The sequence below is a fragment of the Schistocerca americana genome, chromosome 7 (assembly GCF_021461395.2).
Source record: "Schistocerca americana isolate TAMUIC-IGC-003095 chromosome 7, iqSchAmer2.1, whole genome shotgun sequence".
Classification (NCBI taxonomy): Eukaryota; Metazoa; Arthropoda; class Insecta; order Orthoptera; family Acrididae; genus Schistocerca; species Schistocerca americana.
This window is the reverse complement of record NC_060125.1, coordinates 515,264,020-515,286,531: the sequence shown is the minus strand read 5'-3', so window position 1 is coordinate 515,286,531 and position 22,512 is coordinate 515,264,020. Positions and strand designations below refer to the sequence as shown.

At 43.2% G+C, this 22,512-nt stretch overlaps 1 protein-coding gene and 1 non-coding gene across 2 annotated transcripts in view; one reads left to right on the top strand and one right to left on the bottom strand.

Moving 5' to 3' along the window:
- LOC124622363 (V-type proton ATPase 16 kDa proteolipid subunit-like) overlaps nt 1–22,512 on the top strand; it is a 44,315-nt gene that overhangs the window by 18,773 nt on the left and 3,030 nt on the right. Inside the window, exon 2 of the mRNA XM_047148041.1 lies at nt 1,434–1,623. Within this exon, the coding sequence (XP_047003997.1) occupies nt 1,434–1,623 (190 nt within the window). The remainder of the gene's footprint in view (nt 1–1,433; nt 1,624–22,512) is intronic.
- Trnas-cga lies at nt 8,739–8,813 on the bottom strand. Its single transcript has one exon. It is a non-coding gene; the product is annotated as a tRNA-Ser (tRNA).

Genomic DNA, 22,512 nt, shown 5'->3' with positions numbered 1-22,512 from the left:
AATAAATTTTATAATTGAACAAACTAAATAAACAATTTGAAAATCGCAAACGGCGATTTTTAAATCAGTTCGATAAAACGGGGTACTACCCTGTTTTATCATTACTTAGTGGCACCCTGTTTTATCCGACAACGCCATGTTAAGAACAAGTTTTGAGTACTTCAGTTTGAAGGGCAGTAGTGTCAAGGTTTCCCTTGATGGGACTGCCAGTAAGAGTGTATGCAACCCCGTCACTACACTGGAAGAGTCTCCTGAAGGAGCCTACATTAATCACTAGCAGGGCGATGTGCTAGCTACATACCCTTTAATACTGACATTCAGTGACACTGTGATGTAATTCTACTAAAGTCGCCGCTTTTTTCGTTATCAGAGATTTTTGGACGATTCGATCTATTCATAACACATTTGTATCAGAAGGGAGATCCTTTGTTCAGAACCCATATTTTCGCGTAGTTAAAGATGGCTCTTATGTAAAGTACTTTTAATTTACTTCATAAAACTGCTTGAAAGTTGCAGATAGTACCTGCAGTAGTCCTGATATTGCTTCATTAAAAATGGTTTAAATGGCTCTGAGCACTATGCGACTTAACTTCTGAGGTCATCAGTCCCCTAGAACTTAGAACTACTTAACCCTAACTAACCTAAGGACGTTACACATATCCATGCCCGAGGCAGGATTCGAACCTGCGACCGTATCGGTCGCGTGGTTCCAGACTGTAGCGCCTAGAACCGCTCGGCCACTCCGGTCGGCTATTGCTTCATTACGCGCTTCGAAACAGATAAATGAATTAATTGACAGCTCGAGACAGCTGTAACTACATCAGGGCTGTTATAGTGTTGTACACGGATTTATTACTATTATTATTAGAGTGGTTAGATATAAATTATTAAGCAATTTCTGTCAATTCAGAAGTAAGGAGTGCAACAATGAAGTGATTTATGAACAGCAAGTATCGTACACGTATCTCAACTTGTTTGATTTTGATTGGGGTTGCATTGTGTAGGTCAAGCAAGTGCAACATTGGAGAGGAGTAATGCAGGGGTAGTATGTTTTGTAACAAGTGTGTACCCTCACTATGGATAGTTAGATTTCTTTTCTGAGAAGACACTGTGGGTAGTACTTGCCATCCACCATGAATCCCTTCGTCATTCATTATAAAACACACACACATACAAACTACATGTCATTCATCTTCCATCATTTTAAATACAAAAGAGTTCCAAGAAAAGTCTTTCATTCTACAATTTATTTAGGTGCTAAAGTTGGTGATAATATAGGGGAGCCCAACTGGCGGCGGGTGGGTGGGGTGGAGGGTACTAGCTAATGTCTAATTGCACTCAGGGATACAGGCCTAAGAAAGGTTGGAGACCACTCGCATAACAGCAGAGTGACATTGTGTACTTGACCACTGGCAATTTGCTTTCCCTTGCAGCGTTTGGGGCGGCCTATGGCACCGCCAAATCTGGCACGGGCATCGCTTCGATGGCAGTGATGCGGCCCGAGCTCATCATGAAATCCATCATCCCCGTCGTCATGGCGGGTATCATCGCCATTTACGGGCTAGTCATAGCCATCCTCATCGCCGGGAAGATTACAGAGCCCGCAACGTACTCCCTCTACATGTAAGTCACGCACCTACTCCAAGGCACTACTCTACATTTATTTCCAGTTTCGTAGACTAGCGGCTATAGCTGAAAGTGGTAAAGCTCTTCGCATTCATATACGGGATGTCCCAAACTTTTATGGTGTAACTTATACAAAGTGAACTCAAACTTCACTGACATTGTTCACGGATATTTTGTGAGTATTTTGTTAGTAAGCGGCCCGTGGTCTCTTATGGATAGATAGCTACAGGGTAATACCGCGCGGTCTCGGGCGCCTTGTCACGGTTCGCGCGGCTCCCCCCGTCGGAGATTCGAGTCCTCCCTCGGGCATGGATGTGTGTGTTGTCCTTAGCGTAAGTTAGTTCAAGTTTGATTAAGTAGTGTGTAAGCCTAGGGACCGATGACCTCAGCATTTTGGTCCCATTGGAGCTTACCACAAATTTCAAATTTGCTACACGGTAATAGTATAGTTATTATGATTTATTTCGTTTATTGTACCAGTTAGTTTTGTTTCTGGTAAAATACTTCCACAACAGTGAAAAATTCTACAATACGAGGTATGTGAGGAAAGTAATGAGGCTGATTTTATGTCTGCCAAATTTTTATTTTTTCCAGCCGACAACATTGCCTCCTCCAAAGTAAGTACCCTTCGGCAGCTGTACACCGGTGAAGTCGTTGTTTCCACCTTGGTAGAAGCGCTGAAAGACTTCAATTGGTAGGGCCTTTAACATGTCACTCACATTCTTTGGAATGTTCTCCAGTCCAAAATGACGGCCTTTTAAGACATTTCTCGATTACGGGAAAGTAAAAAGTCACAGGGACTCAGATCAGCTAAATAGGGTGCCTGTGAAGCAACAGGAATGCCTAGTGAAGTCAAAAATTCCGTGACGTCAGTGACCGTGTGACATGGGCGTTTTCATGATGCATCCACTTGTCTGCAGTGTTCGGTCTCACTAGATTCACACTATTCCTGAGACTTTCAAGGACAGCTTTGTAAAACACTTGTCGGGCAGTTTGTCCTGCAGGAAAATAATTCTTTAGGCACGATGCCCCACTGTCAAGAAAGGAAATCAACATTGTTCTTGTCTTTCATTAGCTCGTTCGAGCTTTTGTCGGTCGAGGAGATGTCTCTGTGTGCCACTTCTCATTTTGCTGTTTTGTCTTCGGATCGTACTCAGAAATCCAGGGTTCGTCATCCGTGATCACACAACTGAGAAACACTCGTGGTCATTGGAAGTCCTCTCTAGAAGACCAACGTACACATTTCTTTGGTTGTCCTTCTTCCCAGTTGTGAGGTTTATCGGCATAATTTCGGCGCAAATCTATCGTATGTGCAAATGTTAGGTCAAAATTTGATGTACGGTGAAACTGTTAACAGTTCACACATCATCCTTACTGTTAAACGTCGGTCTGATCACACAAGAGCACACACACTTTCGGCATTTTCGTCGGTTTTAGAAGTTGAAGGTCTTCCTGAGTGAAGTTCATCTTCAACGTGTCCTCAGCCTTCCAAAAATGATTTGTGCCAGCAAAAAACATGTACTCTTCATAAGGAATGTTCCCCATAGACCTGTTTCAACTTTTCATAGCTAACAACCACGGATTCCCCAAGTATAACACAAAACGTGATTGCATAATGTTGCTCTAAATTCCCCTGTTCCATTTTCGTAACTCACAACTTCACAAGTGGCGCTCTCAAATATCACGTGATGGCCATACAGAGCTGAAATTCGAACTGAGCATCTAGAAGGGATGAATATAACGGTCTCCCCACGAAGAATAACACACCATTGCCAGATCGCTCGCACAGTTACTTTCTTACACACCTCATATGAAGTCACTAAAATATACAATCCTAGCCACAGGGCAATGCGACTATGTCCAGATGCAGAACTATTGCATCTACTGCAGAACTATTTAGGGGAGAGGATCAAACAGCGAGGTCATCGCTCCCATCGGATTAGGGAAGGATGGGGAAGGAAGTCGGCCGTGCCCTTTCAACGGAACCATCCCGGCATTTTCCGGAAGCGATTTAGGAAAATCACGGAAAACCTAAATCAGGATGGCCGGAAGCGTGTTTGAACCAACGTCCTCCCGAATGCGACTCCAGTGTGCTAACCACTGCGCCACCTCCCTCGGTAGAAGAAAAAGCACGAAATTTCGTTCACATTAAGAGTGGGAAGTATACGAATCACTTAGCACACTAGACCCGCATTCGCGTGGACGACGGTTCAAACACACGTCCGGCATCCTGATTTAGGTTTTCGGCGATTTCCCTTAATTGCTCCAGGCAAATGCCGGAATGGTACATTTTGAAAGGGCACGGTCGACTTCCTTCCTCGTCCTTCTCTAATCCCATGGGACCGATGACCTCGCTGTTTGGTCCCCTCCCCTACATCAACCAACCAACCTTAATTATAGTACTCGAATCATTATTTATTATGAAGAAAACTGTTGTTGTGTTCAAGTACAATAACAGACTTGCAGCAGAAATCAATCAAACAGGCAATTTTTGGAATATACATTAACGGAAGACAATCGTAACACCAAATAATGATTAATGCAGAATAATGCCCTTAATAGGGCAGGTAGATTAGAAAATTTAAAAAGAGAAATGGATAGCTTAAAGTTATATATAGTGGGAATTAGCGAAGTTCGGTGGCAGGAGGAACAAGACTTTTGGTCAGGTGAATACAGGGTTATAAATACAAAATCAAATAGGCGTAATGCAGGAGTAGGTTTAATAATGAATAAAAGAAATAGGAGTTCGGGTAAGCTATTACAAACAACATAGTGAACGCATTATTGTGGCCAAAATAGACACGAAGCCCACGCCTACGACAGTAGTACAAGTCTATATGCCAACTAGCTCTGCAGATGACGAAGAAATTGAAGAAACGTATGATGAGATAAAAGAAATTATTCAGATAGTGAAGGGAGACGAAAATTTAATACTCATGGGTGACTGGAATTCGATAGTAGGAAATGGAAGAGAAGGAAACGTAGTAGGTGAATATGGACTGGGGGGGTAAGAAATGAAAGAGGAAGCCGCCTGGTAGAATTTTGCACAGAGTACAACTTAATCATAGCTAACACTTGGTTCAAGAATCATAAAAGGAGGTTGTATACATGGAAGAATCCTGGAGATGCTGACACATTTCAGATAGATTATATAATGGTAAGACAGAGATTGAGGAACCAGGTTTTAAATTGTAAGACATTTCCAGGGACAGATGTGGACCCTGACCACAATCTATTGGTTGAACTGTAGATTAAAACTGAAGAAACTGCAAAAAGGTGGGAATTTAAGGAGATGGGACCCGGATAAACTGAATAAACCAGAGGTTGTACAGAGTTTCAGGGAGAGCATAAGGGAACAATTGACAGGAATGGGGGAAAGAAATACAGTAGAAGAAGAATGGGTAGCTTTGACGGATGAAGTAGTGAAGGCAGCAGAGGATCAAGTAGGTAAAAAGACGACGGCTAGTAGAAATCCTTGGGTGACAGAAGAAATACTGAATTTAATTGATGAAAGGCGAAAATATAAAAATGCAGTGAATGAAGCAGGCAAAAAGGAATACAAACGTCTCAAAAATGAGATCGAGAGGAAGTGCATAATGGCTAAGCACGCATGGCTAGAGGACAAATGTAAGGATCTAGAGGCTTATCTCACTGGCGGTAAGATAGATACTGCCCACAGGAAAATTAAAGAGGCCTTTGGAGAAAAGAGATCCACTTGCATCAATATCAAGAGCTCAGATGGAAGCCCAGTTTAAGCAAAGAAGGGAAAGCAGAAAGGTGGAAGGAGAATATAGGGGGACTATACAAGGGCGATGTTCTTGAGGGCAATGTTATAGAAAGGAAGGAGGGTGTAGATGAAGATGAAATGGGAGATATGATATTGCGTGAAGAGTTTGACAGAGCACTGAAAGACCTGAGTCGGAACAAGGCCCCCGGAGTAGACAACATTCCATTAGAACTACTGACAGCCTTGGGAGAGGCAGTCATGACAAAACTCTACCATCTGGTGAGCAAAGTGTATGAGACAGGCGAAATACCCTCAGACTTCAAGAAGAATATAATAATTCCAATCCCAAAGGAAGCAGGCGTTGACAGATGTGAAAATTACCAAACTATCAGTTTAATAAGCCACGGCTGCAAAATACTATCGCGAATTCTTTACAGACGAATGGAAAAACTTGCAGAAGCCGACCTCTGGGAAGATCAGTTTGGATTCCGTAAAAATATGGGAACACGTGAGGCAATACTGAACTTACGATTTATCTTAGAAGCTAGATTAAGAAAAGGGAAACCTACGTTTCTAGCATTTGTAGGATTGGAGAAAGCTTTTGACAATGTTGACTGGAATACTCTCTTTCAAATTCTGAAGGTGGCAGGGGTAAAATACAGGGAGCGAAAGGCCATTTACAATTTGTACAGAAAGCAGATGGCAGTTATAAGAGTGGAGGGGTATGAAAGGAAAGCAGTGGTTGGGAAGGGAGTGAGACAGGGTTGTAGCCTCTCCCCGATGTTACTCAATCTGTATATTGAGCAAACAGTAAAGAAAACAAAAAAAAATCGGAATAGGTATTAAAATCCATGGAGAAGAAACAAAAACTTTAAGGTTCGCTGATGACATTGTAATTCTGTCAGACACAGCGAAGGACTTGGAAGAGCAGTTGAACGGAATGGACAGTGTCTTGAAAGGAGGATATAAGATGAACATCAACAAAAGCAAAACGAGGATAATGGAATGTATTCGAATTAAGTTGGGTGATGCTGAGGGAAATTATATTAGGAAATGAGACACTGAAAGTAGTAAAGGAGTTTTGCCATTTGGGGAGCAAAATAACTGATGATGGTCGAAGTAAAGAGGATATAAAATGTAGACTGTCGATGGCAAGGAAAGCGTTTCTGAAGAAGAGAAATTTGTTAACATCGAGTATAGATGTAAGTGTCAGTAAGTCGTTTCTGAAAGTATTTGTATGGAGTGTAGCCATGTTTGGAAGTGAAACATGGACGATAACTAGTTTGGACAAGAAGAGAATAGAAGCTTTCGAAATGTGGTGCTACAGAAGAATGCTAAAGATTAGATGGGTAGATCACATAACTAATGAGGAGGTATTGAATAGGATTGGGGAGAAGAGGAGTTTCTGGCACAACTTGACTAGAAGAAGGGATCTGTTGGTAGGACATGTTCTGAGGCATCAAGGGATCACCAATTTAGTATTGGAGGGCAGCGTGGAGGGTAAAAATCGTAGAGGGAGACGAAGAGATGAATACACTAAGTAGATTCAAAAGGATGTAGATTGCAGTAAGTACTGGGAGATGAAGAAGCTTGCACAGGATAGAGTAGCATGGAGAGCTGCATCAAACCAGTCTCAGATCTGAAGACTACAACAACAACAACAACAATGAAATTTCGTGTATACATTTGTCTAGGTGACATATTTAAGTGATGAACATTGCAAGACGACGGGTTAATGTATGTCATAGAAAAGCCAGGGCAAATGTGAAATCTGGTGCATTAATAACCGGTGTAACCGCCAGCATGTTGAATGCAAGTATACAAACGTGCATGCATTGTGCAGTACAGGTGGCGGCTGTCAGTTTGTGGGATGATGTAGTTCCATGCCTGATGGACTTGGTCGGTCAACACAGAGACGGTTAACGCTGCTTCTACATCTACATATATACTCCGCTAGCCACCAAGCGGTGTGTGGCGGAGGGCACAATTCGCGCCAAAGTCAGATTCTCCCCCCGTCTGTTCCATTCGCGGATCGCGTGAAGGAAAAACAACTGGCTGAACGCCTCAGTACGAGTTCTTATTTCCCTCATCTTTGAATGGTGATCATTGCGCTGTTTGAAAGTTGGTGGTAATAATATATGCTCTAAATCCTCGGTGAAGATCGGATTTCGGAAGTTAGTGAGCAGCCCCTTCTATTTAGCGCGCCGTCTATCTGCGAGTGTGTCCCACTTCAAACTTTCTATAAGATTTGTAACGCTCTCGCGATTGCTGAATGTACCAGTCACGAATCTTGCCGCTCTTTTTTGGACCTTCTCAATCTCTTAAATCAGACCCAACTGGTAAGGTTCCCACACAGACGAACAATACTCCAAGACTGGACGAACTAACGTATTGTAAGCTATTTCCTTTGTTGCAGGACTGCATCGCTTCAGGATTCTACCAATAAACGGCAATCCAGAGTTCGCCTTGACCTTACTTGTGTAATCTGATCATTACATTTGAGATCATTTCGAATAGTTACACCCAGATACTTGAAGGACGTTACCACTTCCAAAGACTAGGCATTTGTTTTGTACTCGTACATTAACGGGGGTTTTCGCCTTATTACATGCAGTAGGTTACAATTACTAATATTGAGAGATGACTGCCAGTCATTACACAACGCATTTATTTTCTGCAAATCCTCATTGATTTGTTCACAACTTTCGTATGCTACTACTTTCCTGTAGACAACAGCATCATCGGCAAACAGTCTAAGGCCGCCATCAACCAGATCGTTTATGTAAATCGTGAAAAGCAGAGAACCTATTACTCTGCCCTGGGGCACATCTGAAGTTGTTTCTGTTGAAGTCACGCCGTTCAGGACGACGTACTGTTCTCTGTCTGTTAGAAAACTTCCTATTCCAACCTCATATGTTATCGGATAGACCGTAAGCGCGCACTTTTTGTAGCAAGCGACAGTGCGTAACTGAGTCGAACGCCTTTCGAAAGTCGAGAAATATGATATCAACCTGGGAGCGGGTATCTAGAGCCTGTTGTATATCATGCACAAAGAGGGCCAGCTGTGTCTCTTGTGTCAGCTATTTCCTAAAACCGTGCTGGTTTCTGCAGATGAGCTTCTCAGAGTCTAGAATGGTCGTTATGTCTGAACACAAAATATGTTCCATGATTCGACAACAAACCGATGACAGTGAAGGACGCTGGATTTGTCGTCTGATGATGTCGCATATGCGCTCGATTAGAGACGGATCTGGTGATCGAGCTGGCCGAGGCAACATGTCGACATTCTGTACGGTATGTTGGGTTACAAAAGCGGTATGTGAGCCAGCGTTATCCTGTTCGAAAACGGCCCCTGGAAAGAAACTTCCTGGCAGATTAAAACTGTGTGCCGGGCCGAGACTCGAACTCGGGACCTTTGCCTTTCGCGGGCAAGTGCTCTACCAACTGAGCTACCCAAGCACGACTCACGCCCGGTACTCACAGCTTTACTTCTGCCAGTACCTCGTCTCCTACTTTCCAAACTGTACAGAAGCTCTCCTGCGAACCTTGCAGCACTAGCACTCCTGAAAGAAAGGATATTGCGGGGACATGGGTTAGCCACAGCCTGGGGGATGTTTCCAGAATGAGATTTTCTCTCTGCAGCGGAGTGTGCGCTGATATGAAACTTCCTGGCAGATTAAAACTGAAGTCGCATATGGCGGTAGTTTGGGATCAGAGGAACGCACGCTCAGAGCGTCTGGCTCGGAGCTGTCCACGAAGTAGCCGCTTTGTTGTCACTATGGTGCCAGCTGCTGTTTAAGGCAAAGGTCCCGAGGTCGAGTCTCGGCCCGGCACACAGTTTTAATCTGCCAGGAAGTTTCATATCAGCGCACACTCCGCTGCAAGGTGAAAATCTCATCCTGCCCCCTGGAATGCTGTTCATGAGTAGCAGCACATTCGGTCGAATCACCACATTCACGTACAAATTTTCTGTTAGGGTGCATGGGATAACCACGAGACTGCTCATGCTGTCATACGAAGTCGCAGGCCAGGTCATAACTCCAGGTGTAGGTTCAGTGTGTCTAGAATGCAGACAAGTTGGGTGCAGGCCCTCAACTGGCCTCCAGATAACCAACACACGGCCACCACTGGCACCGAGGCAAGACCAGCTTCCTTCAGGAAAAACAACAGACTTCCTCCCTACCCTCCAATGAGCTGCCGCTTGACATCACCGAAGTCGCATATGGCGGTACTTTGGGATCAGAGGAATGCACGCTCAGACCGTCTGGCTCGGAGCTGTCCTCGAAGTAACCGCTTTGTTGTCACTGTGGTGCCAACTGCTGCTCAAATTGCTGCTGCAGATGCAATACGGTGAGCCAGAGCCTCAGAAGGTAGTGAAACGTGGCCGCCCAGAGACAGGTCTTCTTGCGACAGTATTCTCTCGTCATCACTGTTGCCAGCGAGCATGTACACTGGTTACACATTCCCACCAATTATCCATCAAGTCTTTCTGCAATATCTGAGAACGAACATCCAGCTTCTCGTAGCCCTATTACACGACCTCGTCCAAACTCAGTGAGCTGTTGATAATGGCTTCTTTACAGCGTGTATTTAAGGCAAACCTAATTTACATCCTCACAGTGGCTCTACTAGCGCCAGTTTTATGTGACTGGCGCGAAACACAGTTACGTGACTGGATTTGCGATTTCCTGTCAGAGAGGTCACAGTTTGTAGTAATTGACGGAAAGTCATGGACTAAAACAGAAGTGATTTCTGGCGTTCTCCAAGGTAGTGTTATAGGCCCTCTGCTGTTCCTTATCTATATAAACGATTTGGGAGACAATCAGAGGAGCCGTCTTCGGTTGTTTGCAGATGACGCTGTCGTTTATCGACTAATAAAGTTATCAGAAGATCAAAACTAACTGCAAAACGATTTAGAAAAAAATATCTGAATGGTGCCAAAAGTGGCAGTTGACGCTAAATAACGAAAAGTGTGAGGTCATCCACATGAGTGCTAAAAGGAACTCGTTAAACTTCGGTTACACGATAAATCAGTCTAATCTAAACGCCGTAAATTCAACTAAATACCTAGGTATTACAATTACGAACAACTTAAATTGGAAAGAACACATAGAAAATGTTGTGGGGAAGGCTAACCAAAGGCTGCGTTTTATTGGCAGGACACTTAGAAAATGTAACAGACCTACTAAAGAGACTGCCTACACTACGCTTGTCCGTCCTCTTTTAGAATTCTGCTGCGCGGTGTGGGATCCTTACCAAATAGCACTGACGGAGTACATCGAAAAAGTTCAAAGAAATGCAGCACGTTTTGTATTATCGCAAAATATGGGAGAGAGTGTCACAGAAATGATACAGGATTTGGGCTGGAAATCGTTAAAAGAAAGGCTTTTTCGTTGCGACGGAATCTTCTAACGAAATACCGATCACCAACTTTCTCATCCGAATGCGAAAATATTTTGTTGACACCGACCTACATAGGGAGGAACGATCACCACGATAAAATAAAGGAAATCAGAGCTCGTACGGAAAGATATAGGTGTTCATTCTTTCTGCGTGCTATACGGGATTGGAATAATTGAGAATTGTGAAGGTGGTTCGATGAACCCTCTGCCAGGCACTTAAATGTGATTTACAGAGTATCCATGTAGATGTATATGTAGATGTAGACATCATCTTTCAGATGAACTAACACGCCTACCAACTTTAGTTTATGATGCACTACTCGTTCTTGATGCTGTGATTTTTTTCCGTCAGTGTATTTAAATTTAATGGAAAATGACGGCTATTGTCTTCAGAAGATTAAGAAAGGACAAAAGTCCTGATTTAATAAGTCAGGTTAATGAAATCTAAATGGAAACACTTCGTTTATGTTAGGGTATTAAAGAATCAATTTGTAAGAGATAGCAGAATGAAGTTTCTCTGTAACGACAAATACGAGGTCTTATTTCTTGGAAAGTACTGCGTAGTCTCTTTCTTATATCTCTATTGCGCAACTGATAACAGGCATATATTCCTTATCACACCAGACCATCGTCACTAGTCGGTCTGATGCGAAATGTGTCGTTAACCGCTCCGTTCGATACAGAGCAATTAGTCGCACCGAGCGACATGAAGCATGCCTTTCTTGTATCCGACAGTGATTCGGATCGCCTACCAAGCAGCTGCGTCGGTATGGGGTGCGAGATACAGCTCCTCACAGCTTACCACACGGCTCAAGACGAGAGTGCATTGGCTGCGCTCTATGCTGGAATTCTCCGCTTTTAATACGCTCGTCCAGCCACGTACTTGACGTCTTCACACTGTACCATTTGATACAGTGCCCGACTATTCCCTGTCTTACAGTTTTGTATCTGTCGGTATTCACTCTAGACACAATGGCCATGCGTAGTAAGTTAAAAAGAATCGATTAGAACGGCCGAGCAGCTCGTCATGATCCGCACATTGTGTAGTAGATCCTTGAGGTCTTGTACAGAGTCACGCCACTGAACAGTGGATGGATGGAATCTGTCTGAGGCAAGCCGAAGGAAGGATTTGAGTTGGGCGAGTGCCTGGAGGAAGTTACCTGCCATCGTGTGTAGTGCCAAAAGTCAAGTACAGAGAAGGTGGTGTTACGGTGGGGAGCTGTTTTTTATGGTTAGGGTGTTATCCTCTTATTACGCTTAGGAAAACTTTAAATGCGGAAGGATTCGAACATATTACGCCATTGTGTACTGAGCGCAATGGGGGAACAGTTCGGGGTCTATGATTGTTCGTATCTGTTTGACAGTGCATCCCGTCATAAAACAACGTGTGTAAGGCAACGGTTTGCCCACAGTAACATTCTAGAAATGGACTGGCCTCCTTGGAGTCTCCATCTAGACCCAATGGAACGCCTCTGGGATGAATTATAACGTTGACATGGCTGCATCCCGCAGCTTACAGCTTCACTACCTTCTCCAGTTCCGACTCTTGAGGAAGCCTTTCCCCACAGACATCCAGACACCACATTCAGTGGTTCAAAAATGGCTCTGATCACTATGGGACTTAACATCTGCGGTCATCAGTCCCCTAGAACTTAGAACTACTTAAACCTAACTAACCTAAGGACATCTCACACATCCATGCCCGAGGCAGGATTCGAACCTGCGACCGGAGCAGAAGCGCGGTTCCAGACTGAAGCGCCTAGAATCGCTCGGCCACACCGGCCGGCCAACATTCACTGTCCCCAGTAGAGTTCAGGCCGTCATAAAGATGAAGGGTGGACACGCCACATTAAAATCCAATAGTAGGTGTCCGAATACTTTTGATCAGATAGTTTTGGGGATGGAACAGTATATGATACCAGTACGTGAATCATCCTCCAGTGCTTGATCTTAGTGTTTTATCAAAACTGATTCGATCTAAGCACTTGAACATACAAGACTTACATGTCATGTTTTCAATGACCAATGCACCTCCCCTCCTCGTTCTTCCTCTCTGAGAGCAGGAAACGACTACTGGCTTAAAAGTGATCTTCCTTGTTCGACAGGGATTTAAATTTACTTCTTATTTTGTGAGTTCTCCTTTCTTTTAATGCAGTCGGATAGTTTCTGCTCCAATTTTATTGTTCAGTAGCTTGTCTGTATTGCAACCGAGACTGCTGATGTACAAATTTATTTTCTTTCTGGTGAATAAAGAATTGTTTACCATTATTTAACGCGCAAGAGCAATAGAGCTGGTAGCCTGCTGTTCCTAATCAGCAGACAGGTCATAAATCTGAGGAATTATATCTCAAAGCTGGCCACAGTGTCTCAAAGAGTCTGAGATTAGTGAACATAAAGACGGTGGTCCCCTTGATGATACTGAAGAGGGGTGTGTCCCAAACTCCGAGGGTCGTTCGATAAGTAATGCCCCATTTTTTTCTCAGAACATATCTATTGTTAAGAGTCAGAATTTGGTGACAACATACATCTTCTTTTTCTACGTAATCTTCATCACGTTCTATGGACGTACGCCAACGTTGTGGAAGAGCACGTATTCCCTGCTGGTAAAAGCTCTTGTCTTGTAGGCGTAGCCATGTTGTCACTGCATGACTGACACTCTCATCATCTTCAAAGTGTGTAGAGCCAGTTTTCGAGCATCCACACGATTCAGCATGTCTGGAGCAGTGCCTGTGACAGGACGTCCCGAGCGTGGCTGACCATGGAGCCCTGTTTCTGCATTTCCTGAAGCTGCAACTTTCTTTACCCATCGCCCAACTGTACTCCTATCAGCTGCAGCATCGCCATACACGTCCGGAGCTCGGGGTCTAGTGGCTAGTGTTGCTGCCTGTGGCTCATGGGGTCCCGGGTTCGATTCCCAGCCAGGTTGGGGATTTTCTCTGCCCGAGGACTGGGTGTTTGTATTGTCCTCATCATTTCATTATCATCATCATCATAATTCGTGTCAGTGGCTAGACTGGACTGAGTAAAAAATTGGACTGTGAAAAAATTGGGACTTTGTACGGGCGCTGAGGACAGCACAGTTGAGCGCCTCACAAACCAGAGTTTATGGATATTCACCACAGTTTCTTTTTCTACACACAAGAATTCGATAACAGCACGCTTCTTGTAACTTGAGTGTATGTAGACGCCATTTTCACCCTGTACTACGTCTCTGCCATCTGCCAGAACTGTTCGAAACTTAACCGGTGCACATAACAAACATCAAATGTGAAACACCAACAAGGACGTTTGTGTATGTATAGTAATAGCTTTATAAAAAAATGTGGACATTACTTATAGAATGCCCTTCGTCCTACGCAACTTGGCATTTTCCATAAGTACAAAGTATGCCAAACTTTGAAGGTAAGAAATATGTGTATGGCTGGGGATTTTAAGTTGAGGGCCTAAGGTAAGAAAGCAATACTTGTAAATGAATATAACTTTTTAATAGAGAAAATACCCTCTACATCAATAACTTAAGCTCATAGGAACTGTTCGAAGTTACGATCGCCAGTCGCACTCCAAACATTAAACTCAGTCCACTCACATCATTGAACACCGGTTTCGAAAAAAAAAAAAGTATCTTGTCGTCCACAACGCCATTTATCACAGGGGCTGCTTTTGATGAATCTTCTAGTATGGCCAGCGTCATGTTATATTCTAATGTGCAAAAACATCGTTGACTAGAACCTTGACCAGCATTCGGTACCTTGAAGTTTCTAGCTACAGCGGTAATATTCTTCTAATCAGGAAAGGTTTTGCCTATATATTCGATCCGGCTTAGAGGCACTGCATCCTTCCGCACCATGCATTAAATACATGTATGTGAGTTAGTTAGTTAGTTACATGTTCCATAGATCATTTGAACGATTCTTTTGGTGAAGTGATGCGGAAAAAGTCAGTTTACGCGTTATGTATGCATGATTAGTTTTAACATCGGGCCGGCCACTGTGGCCGAGCGGCTCTAGGCACTTCAGTCCGGAACCGCGCTGCTGCTACGGTCGCAGGTTCGAATCCTGCCTTTGGCATGGGCGTGTGTGACGTCCTTAGGTTAAGTTAGGTTTAAGTGGTTTTAAGTGCAGGAGACCGATAACCTCAGATGTTAAGTCCCATAGTGATTAGAGCCATTTTGTTAACATTAATAAACACATTATTTTTTTAGTCCGATTCACGCAACTACACTTAGAAACATTTTTTTTAATTTGCTTTCCTAACTGTCAGACATTTTATGTTATTGGGCAAAATATGAGCGAAGATATTTTTTGCTGCATATTGAACTCCTTTCTCGGTCAGTGACAGCAATAATAACGGGTAATAAATATCATCCTCCCTCCTTAAGTGTTGTAGGTGTGGGTCTCACTTTTCTTCTCAAATTGTAATGGATTATTTATGACGAATTTCATTAACGAATATATGTACTGTGACGATACAATCAAAATGCGTAGCTCCTTGAGGATGTACCTGCATGACGTCCGTGGGTAAACACCACATATTATTCTTACTGCACCCTTTTGTCGGCCGGAGTGGCCGAGCGGTTCTAGGCACGTCAGTCTGGAACCGCGCGACCGCTACGGTCGCAGGTTCGAATCCTGCCTTGGGCATGGATGTGTGTGATGTCCTTAGGTTAGTTAGGTTTAAGTAGTTCTAAGTTCTAGGGGACTGATGACCTCAGATGTTAAGTCCCATAGTGCTCAGAGCCATTTTTGCTCCCTTTTGTGGAACCTTTACATACTTTCTAAGTGATGAGTTACCACAGAAAATTATTCCATAAGACATTACTGAGCGGAAATATCTAAAATACATCAGGAGGTTAATTCGTTTGTTTCCAAGACTAGTAATTATATGAAGAGTAAAAGTAGCGAACTTAATTGTTTGGGAAGCTCAGAAATATGCTTCTGAGCTTTTGTATCGAGTACTGCTCCATCTTCGACAGACAGTCGTGAACTGTAAACAGTGACAAACTCCACTGTGATCGCGTTACAGGCAACTGTATGTTATATTGTTAGCTTCGGTACAGAAGTCATTTTGTTAGCTTGTTCTTAGTAGCTGCAGGAGACGGCAGTGATTAGAATGGCTGTGAAATTGTTTTCCTCATAACTATACCTAAATCTACTTACATTCTCTGCAAGCCACCATACGGCGTATTAATGTCACTTCCTGTTCCACTCTCTAATGAAATGAGGAAAAAGCACTAAATGCGTCCGTACGAGCTATGACTTCTGTTGTCTTGTCTTCGCCGTCTTTACGCGAGACGTACATTGGTGCAATACAATCGTTCTGCACTCAGCCGCAAACGCTGGTTCTCTAAATTTTCTTCACTGTGGTTATCGAAAGAACGTCGTCTTCCCTCCAGGTATTCCAATATGAATTCACGGAACCTTTCAGTAACACTCGCGTGCTGATCGAACCTACCGGTAACAAATCTAATAGCACACCCTGAATTACTTCGGTGCCTTGTTTTAATTTGACCTGTTAGGAATCCCAAACACTCTATCAGCTCTCAAGAATGGATCGTACGTGTTCTATACGGAGTCTTCCTTATAAATGAATTACACATTCATAGAATTCTCTCAATAAGCCGAAGTCGCTTACTCATCTTTCCTACTGCGGACCTTACGTGCTCATATCGCTTTGCAGTGTTACACCTAGATGTTTATGAAATGATAATTAAATCGACACCCTAGCTGCAAACAGGCGTTGATATACGTCATAGGGGACATGTTGAAAACGTGTGCCCCGACCGGGTCTCGAACCCGGGATCTCCTGCTTACATGGCAGACGTTCCGTCCATCGGAGCCACCGAAGGCACAGAGGATAGTGCGCCTGCAGGGACTTATCCCTTGCACGCTCCCCGTGAGACTCACATTCCCAACACGTCCACTACTACATTCGTAGTGCGCCCAGCATATGTTTGCCCGTCACACTCATTACTCGTGGCAGATTAATCTACCAGGTCCTGTACGAGTTGGGGCATAGCGTGTGTGTTGGCACAAGAAGGTCAATGGGCGGGTAGCCATATTTTAACTATATATGAAGGTAGTATCAGTTCCCGAAAGCAGGAGATCCCGGGCTCGAGTCCCGGTCGGGGCACACATTTTTAACATGTCTCCAATGATGTATATCAACGCCTGTTTGCAGCTAGGATGTCGATTTAATTATCATTTCATTCCAGAGAAGCTGCAAGGTCATCAATGGCATCTGTTCTTTCGGTAACAGATACTACCTTCATATATAAAAAATGGTTCAAATGGCTCTGAGCACTATGGGACTTAACATCTATGGTCATCAGTCCCCTAGAACTTAGAACTACTTAAACCTAACTAACCTAAGGACATCACACACATCCATGCCCGAGGCAGGATTCGAACCTGCGGCCGTAGCGGTCACGCGGTTCCAGACTGAAGCGCCTAGAACAGCACGGCCACACCGGCCGGCCCTTCATATATACCTAGATATTTAGTCGAAACGACTGTTGAAGCAGCACACCGCTAGTGGTAACGGCCTTTGCTAAATGATGTTCCGTAATGTTCTTGGGATCGAGAAGTGGAAGGAGGGAGACAGAGAGAAAACACTTAAGTAGCAAGCTTTGTTTCGTCACATTCTGAAGTGCTATATTTCGCTATAGGTGGCAAATATTGCTTCGCTTACCTTGCGCAGCAACAGAAGCGCCTGCTGTTTCTTACGGATTCCTGGGTGTTGCCAATGCTACCGGCAGTTATCTTAGAAAATTCAGAAACTCTTGAAATCACTGTCATCTTAAGAGGAATGAAGTACAGTCATCTACGGCTAAGATAAACTGATACTGCAAGTGTGGCGAAAAACTTAAGGCATAATAGTTCGTGACGTACTTTTTTCTCTGGGCAGGAGTACAAAGTAAACAGAACTTTCAGCGCTACGTTAAAATATGGCTGCAAAAAAGAAAAATAAATGACTTATAATCAGAATAATAATGAGTTAACAAACACTAAGTGAATCTGGAAATTATTGCTATACCTCAGCATTGACTATAATATCAGTGTACTTATATCCTTCAAAATAGTGTGAACACACCGTGAAGTATTTTAATTATGGAACGATAGCAAATTCGCTGCAAAATAAAGGAAAAAGCCGACAACGATGAATCTAGAAATGTACAGGTTCAAAACAGAACAGAAATGAAAGAAACTAATAAATGAGGAGCGCAATGACTCACGATTTAAAGCATCAAATCAGTTAGATCTTCCAAATAAATTGCAAAAATAATGTTCTATAACGACTTTCTTTCTTTCAGAAAGAGAGATACACGACCCTTAGTCTGTGTGAAGTGAAGTTTGTGTTTCGTTCGAATTTCTAACTTTTGAAAAATGGAGCTGAGATTTTACCCTTAATTCGGTATTGAGATCACTAAATACGGACTGAACAAGGATACAGAAACAAATAATCCATCAATTTCAGTAGGGGACAATGGCAGCAATCGCCTTATGAGATACAGGAATCAGGTGGCCTGACGGTAATTTGCACCGCCCGTTTCCCGAATTTGAGTTTCGTATCTTAAAAGTCACTTGCCTCTAAAATTTTAAATATGATAAAAAATTCGAACGGAGTCACGATCCTCAGAGTCATGTTGACAATTTAAGATTTTCGGTAACTGCCACGGGTATCGATGTGCCAGGTGCAGACTGTAACTGTGGCAGCCGAGATAAGCGTGAAAAACGATTATCTGTGTTGTCCACAGAGCTTTGTTTATCGCACGAGATAAAGGGTGTAACGTCCAAGAGCTTATTATCTGTGAGAACATTACGAGACATCTTGCGGCGTAGAAACTGTTGAACAAATTTCTTCGCACAAACGTTGAAAGAAAACTCTGCCGACGACCTGATGATGTTTGAGGATGCTGTCTTAAAGATTCAGATTCTGTGGTCGTACTGCTTAATTAAGTGTAACATGATGATTGTTTACATAAGTGGCATTGTTTTGACAGTTATACAGCCATGCCACATATTACACGATTAGTATTCTTTACAGCATAACGTACACTACTGGCCATTAAAATTGCTACACCAAAAAGAAATGCAGGTATTCATTGAACAAATATATTATACTAGATCTGACATGTGATTACATTTTCACGCAATTTAGGTGCATAGATCCTGAGAAATCAGTACCCAGAACAACCACCTTTGACAGTAATAACGGCCTCGATACGCCTGGGCACTGAGTCAAACAGAGCTTGGACGCCGTGTACAGGTACAGCTGCCAATGCAGCTTCAACACGATATCACAGTTGATCAAGAGTAGTGACTGGCGTATTGTGACGAGCCAGTTGCTCGGCCACCATTGACCAGACGTTTTCAGTTGGTGAGAGATCTGGAGAATCTGCTAGCCAGGGCAGCAGTCGAACATTTTCTGTATCCAGAAAGACCCGTACAGGACCTGCAACATGCGGTCGTGCATTATCCTGCTGAAATGTAGGGTTTCACAGGGATCGAATGAAGGGTAGAACCACGGGTCGTAACACATCTGAAACGTAACGTCCACTGTTGAAAGTGCCGTCAATGCGAACAAGAGATGACAGAGACGTGTAACCAATGGCACCCCATACCATCACGCCGGGTGATACGCCTGTAAGGCGATAACGAATACACGATTCCAATGTGCATTCACCGCGATGTCGCCAAACACGGATGCGACCATCATGATGCTGTAAACAAAACCTGGATTCATCCGAAAAAATGACGTTTTGCCATTCGTGCACCAGGGTTCGTCGTTGAGTACACGATCACAGGCGCTCCTGTCTGTGATACAGCGTCAAGGGTAACCGCAGCCGCGGTCTTCGAGCTGATAGTCCACGCTGCTGCAAAAGTCGTCGAACTGTTCGTGCAGATGGTTGTTGTCTTGCAAATGTCCCCATCTGTTGACTCAGGGATCGAGAAATGGTTGCACGTTCCGTTACAGCCATGCGGATAAGGTGCCTGTCATTTGACTGCTAGTGATACGAGGCCGTTGGGATCCAGCACGGCGTTCCGTATTACCCTCCTGAACCCACCGATTCCATATTCTACTAACAGTTATTGGATATCGACCAACATGAGCAGCAATGTCGCGATACGATAAACCGCAATCGCCACAGGCTACAATCCGACCTTTATCAAAGTCGGAAACGTGATGGTACGCATTTCTCCTCCTTACAGGAGACATCACAACAACTTTTCACCAGGCAACGCCGATCAACTGCTGTTTGTGTATGAGAAATCGATTGGAAACTTTCCTCATGTTGTAAGTGTCGCCACCGGCGCCAACTTTGTGTGAATGCTCTGAAAAGCTAATCATTTGCATATCACAGCACCTTCTTCCCGTCGGTTAAATTTCGCGTCTGTAGCACGTCATCTTTGTGATGTAGCAATTTTAATGGTCAGTAGTGTATTAACCAAACCCATTGAGCCATACAATGTCACATCTTCACACAATACAACAAGGAAATTCGATAGTGGTTTGAATGACCCGACATCGGCGACATACAGAAGCGTTGTGATGCTCTGAGGTCCTCTGTATCCCAACTGTAGCAACTGACGAAGTAGGATGTCCGCTGTTCCGTAGTGTGCTTCCATCGCCCACAGGTGACTACAGTGAGGTTAAGGTTTATGTCATCTAGTTATCCGCACTCACAAAATGGAAAGTCCACTCTCCTGTTTCGGTGCAGATAATGTTTAAAGCGTCCATGATTGAATTTTAAGCGTGCCACTGTTACGTAAAGTTTTCATAACTATTCGTTTTATATACGAGCGGTGTACGTGCGTTTACTTCATTTTTACGATGTTCTCCTGCAATTTGAACCGCGCGTTTCCCGATTTGTTTCATTCACTTCCGGTTGCTTGTTAACGCTTCCTTGAACTGAAGTACGAAATGCGAATATGGGCTGTTACGGTGTTTCTGACTGCCCCGTGGTAATCATTTCTTTCGTTAAATTTCAAGCAATTGCATTTCCGTAAAGGCCGCAATAATCTTTTATGCACACATAAATAACTTCGGTGTTCCTCTCCTGCAAGTACACCATACGCTGAATTTTGTTATACACCAGGGCGTCTTATGGCATTGTTTGACGTGATGTTTCAGTACTTGTAGTGTTACGAGAATCCTTGTATTCATCAACGTGTTGAGAAACGCACTTCAGCGCCTGTAAATTCTGCTGTCATCAGCATTTCAGGGACCAATTTTAATCGTTCCATGTCTTCCTAGACAGAGTACCAGTAGCGCGTTTTGATCTATCCGTGTATATTATTCGATAAGAAGCTGGTAAGAATTTCGCAAGTTTCTCGTTCTTTTTTCTTATAGATGTGAACTTCGTCAGTTTTCACGCAAGAGCCACATACAAACCATGATACTAATTACGCTGTTCATTTCTATGGGTTGTAGTTCCATATTCTTTACAATTTTAGATTAAAGTTATTTGACGGAGCCAGTTGTTGAAATATGTGACTATACGGAACAAATTTGGTAATTTGCATGGCAAATTTCCATATTCTGTGAGTAATTTGGTGGATTTGTATCTTTTCTTACACAATAGTTAAAATGAATTTTTGTATTTATGCATAATTTTCTATACTTAGGCAACTGATAACGAGCAAGAGGGTCGAAACCGGTTGTGCTCCAATGAAATAAAGGAGTGTCATATGTACAGCCTATAGCGCTTTCCCAGAATGTCTTGAATTAAATTCATTAAGGTTCTTAGCGACTGGTACTATCTCATTCATGAACGCATTTAGCGACTGCTATCATAAAGTGTTTATAAAGAAGATTATTAGAAATAAAAAGTACAAACTAACTCATGAACTCATTATTTCTGGTCTAATAAAAAGAAGAAGAAGACTATTTAGTTAACATCCAAGCACATGAAGCTCAGGTGTCTTCGTGACTGTTTTATTAAATATTCTTCTTCTTGAGCTTCTAGACGTCCGTTCCTAAAGAGAGGCCTCTGCAAAAGATTTCTCAGCCGACCTTTGCAGGGCGGTGGTGGGTGACGTCTCTCCACCCCGCCAGACGATGTCCGACACTTCTCTTTGATTCCCTCGGATGCCACTGCATCAGTGGATTGTTCCATTTGAAATTATCCATAGCCACGTATCCTGCCCAACCCACTTGAGTCTCACCATTCGGTCGACAACGCCATAGACCCCCCATTCTTCTCCTTCTCATCATTATTGATCCTGTCTCTCTGACTCCTTGCAAGCGTTGCTCTTTCTTTTGTCATTAGGCAGGCCTGCAGACGGTGTGCGAAGCTTACTGTGTCATCGTTCCAAACCCATACGTTATTGTTGGCAGAATGTATACGTCGTAAGCCTTGTCCTTTAAATTTATGGGGATAGTCGGTTGGCATAGTACCCAATTTTCCCGAATGACGTCTGAGTGAGGTCAATTTGCCAGGTGATCTTTGCTATCTGGTTGTCTTTTGTAAGTTGGATCTTGTGTCCCAGATAAATATGTTCATTAACTACTTTCAAACAATAGTTTTTAATGGAAACTATAATACTGACGGGTCTCATGACTTTGATCTTTTGAAGGCTGATTTAGGAGCCTAGAGCTTGGGAAGCATGTATCAGTTCTAGTATGATTGTTGACAGTTAGTTTGTATCTCTTTTAAAGAGAATGGACGAGATATTTTCCATTTGTGTTGATACCATTCCGTCACCAGTACAGACACTAAAACATCCTGTAGAGTCAAGGTGAATAACTTAAGTGATA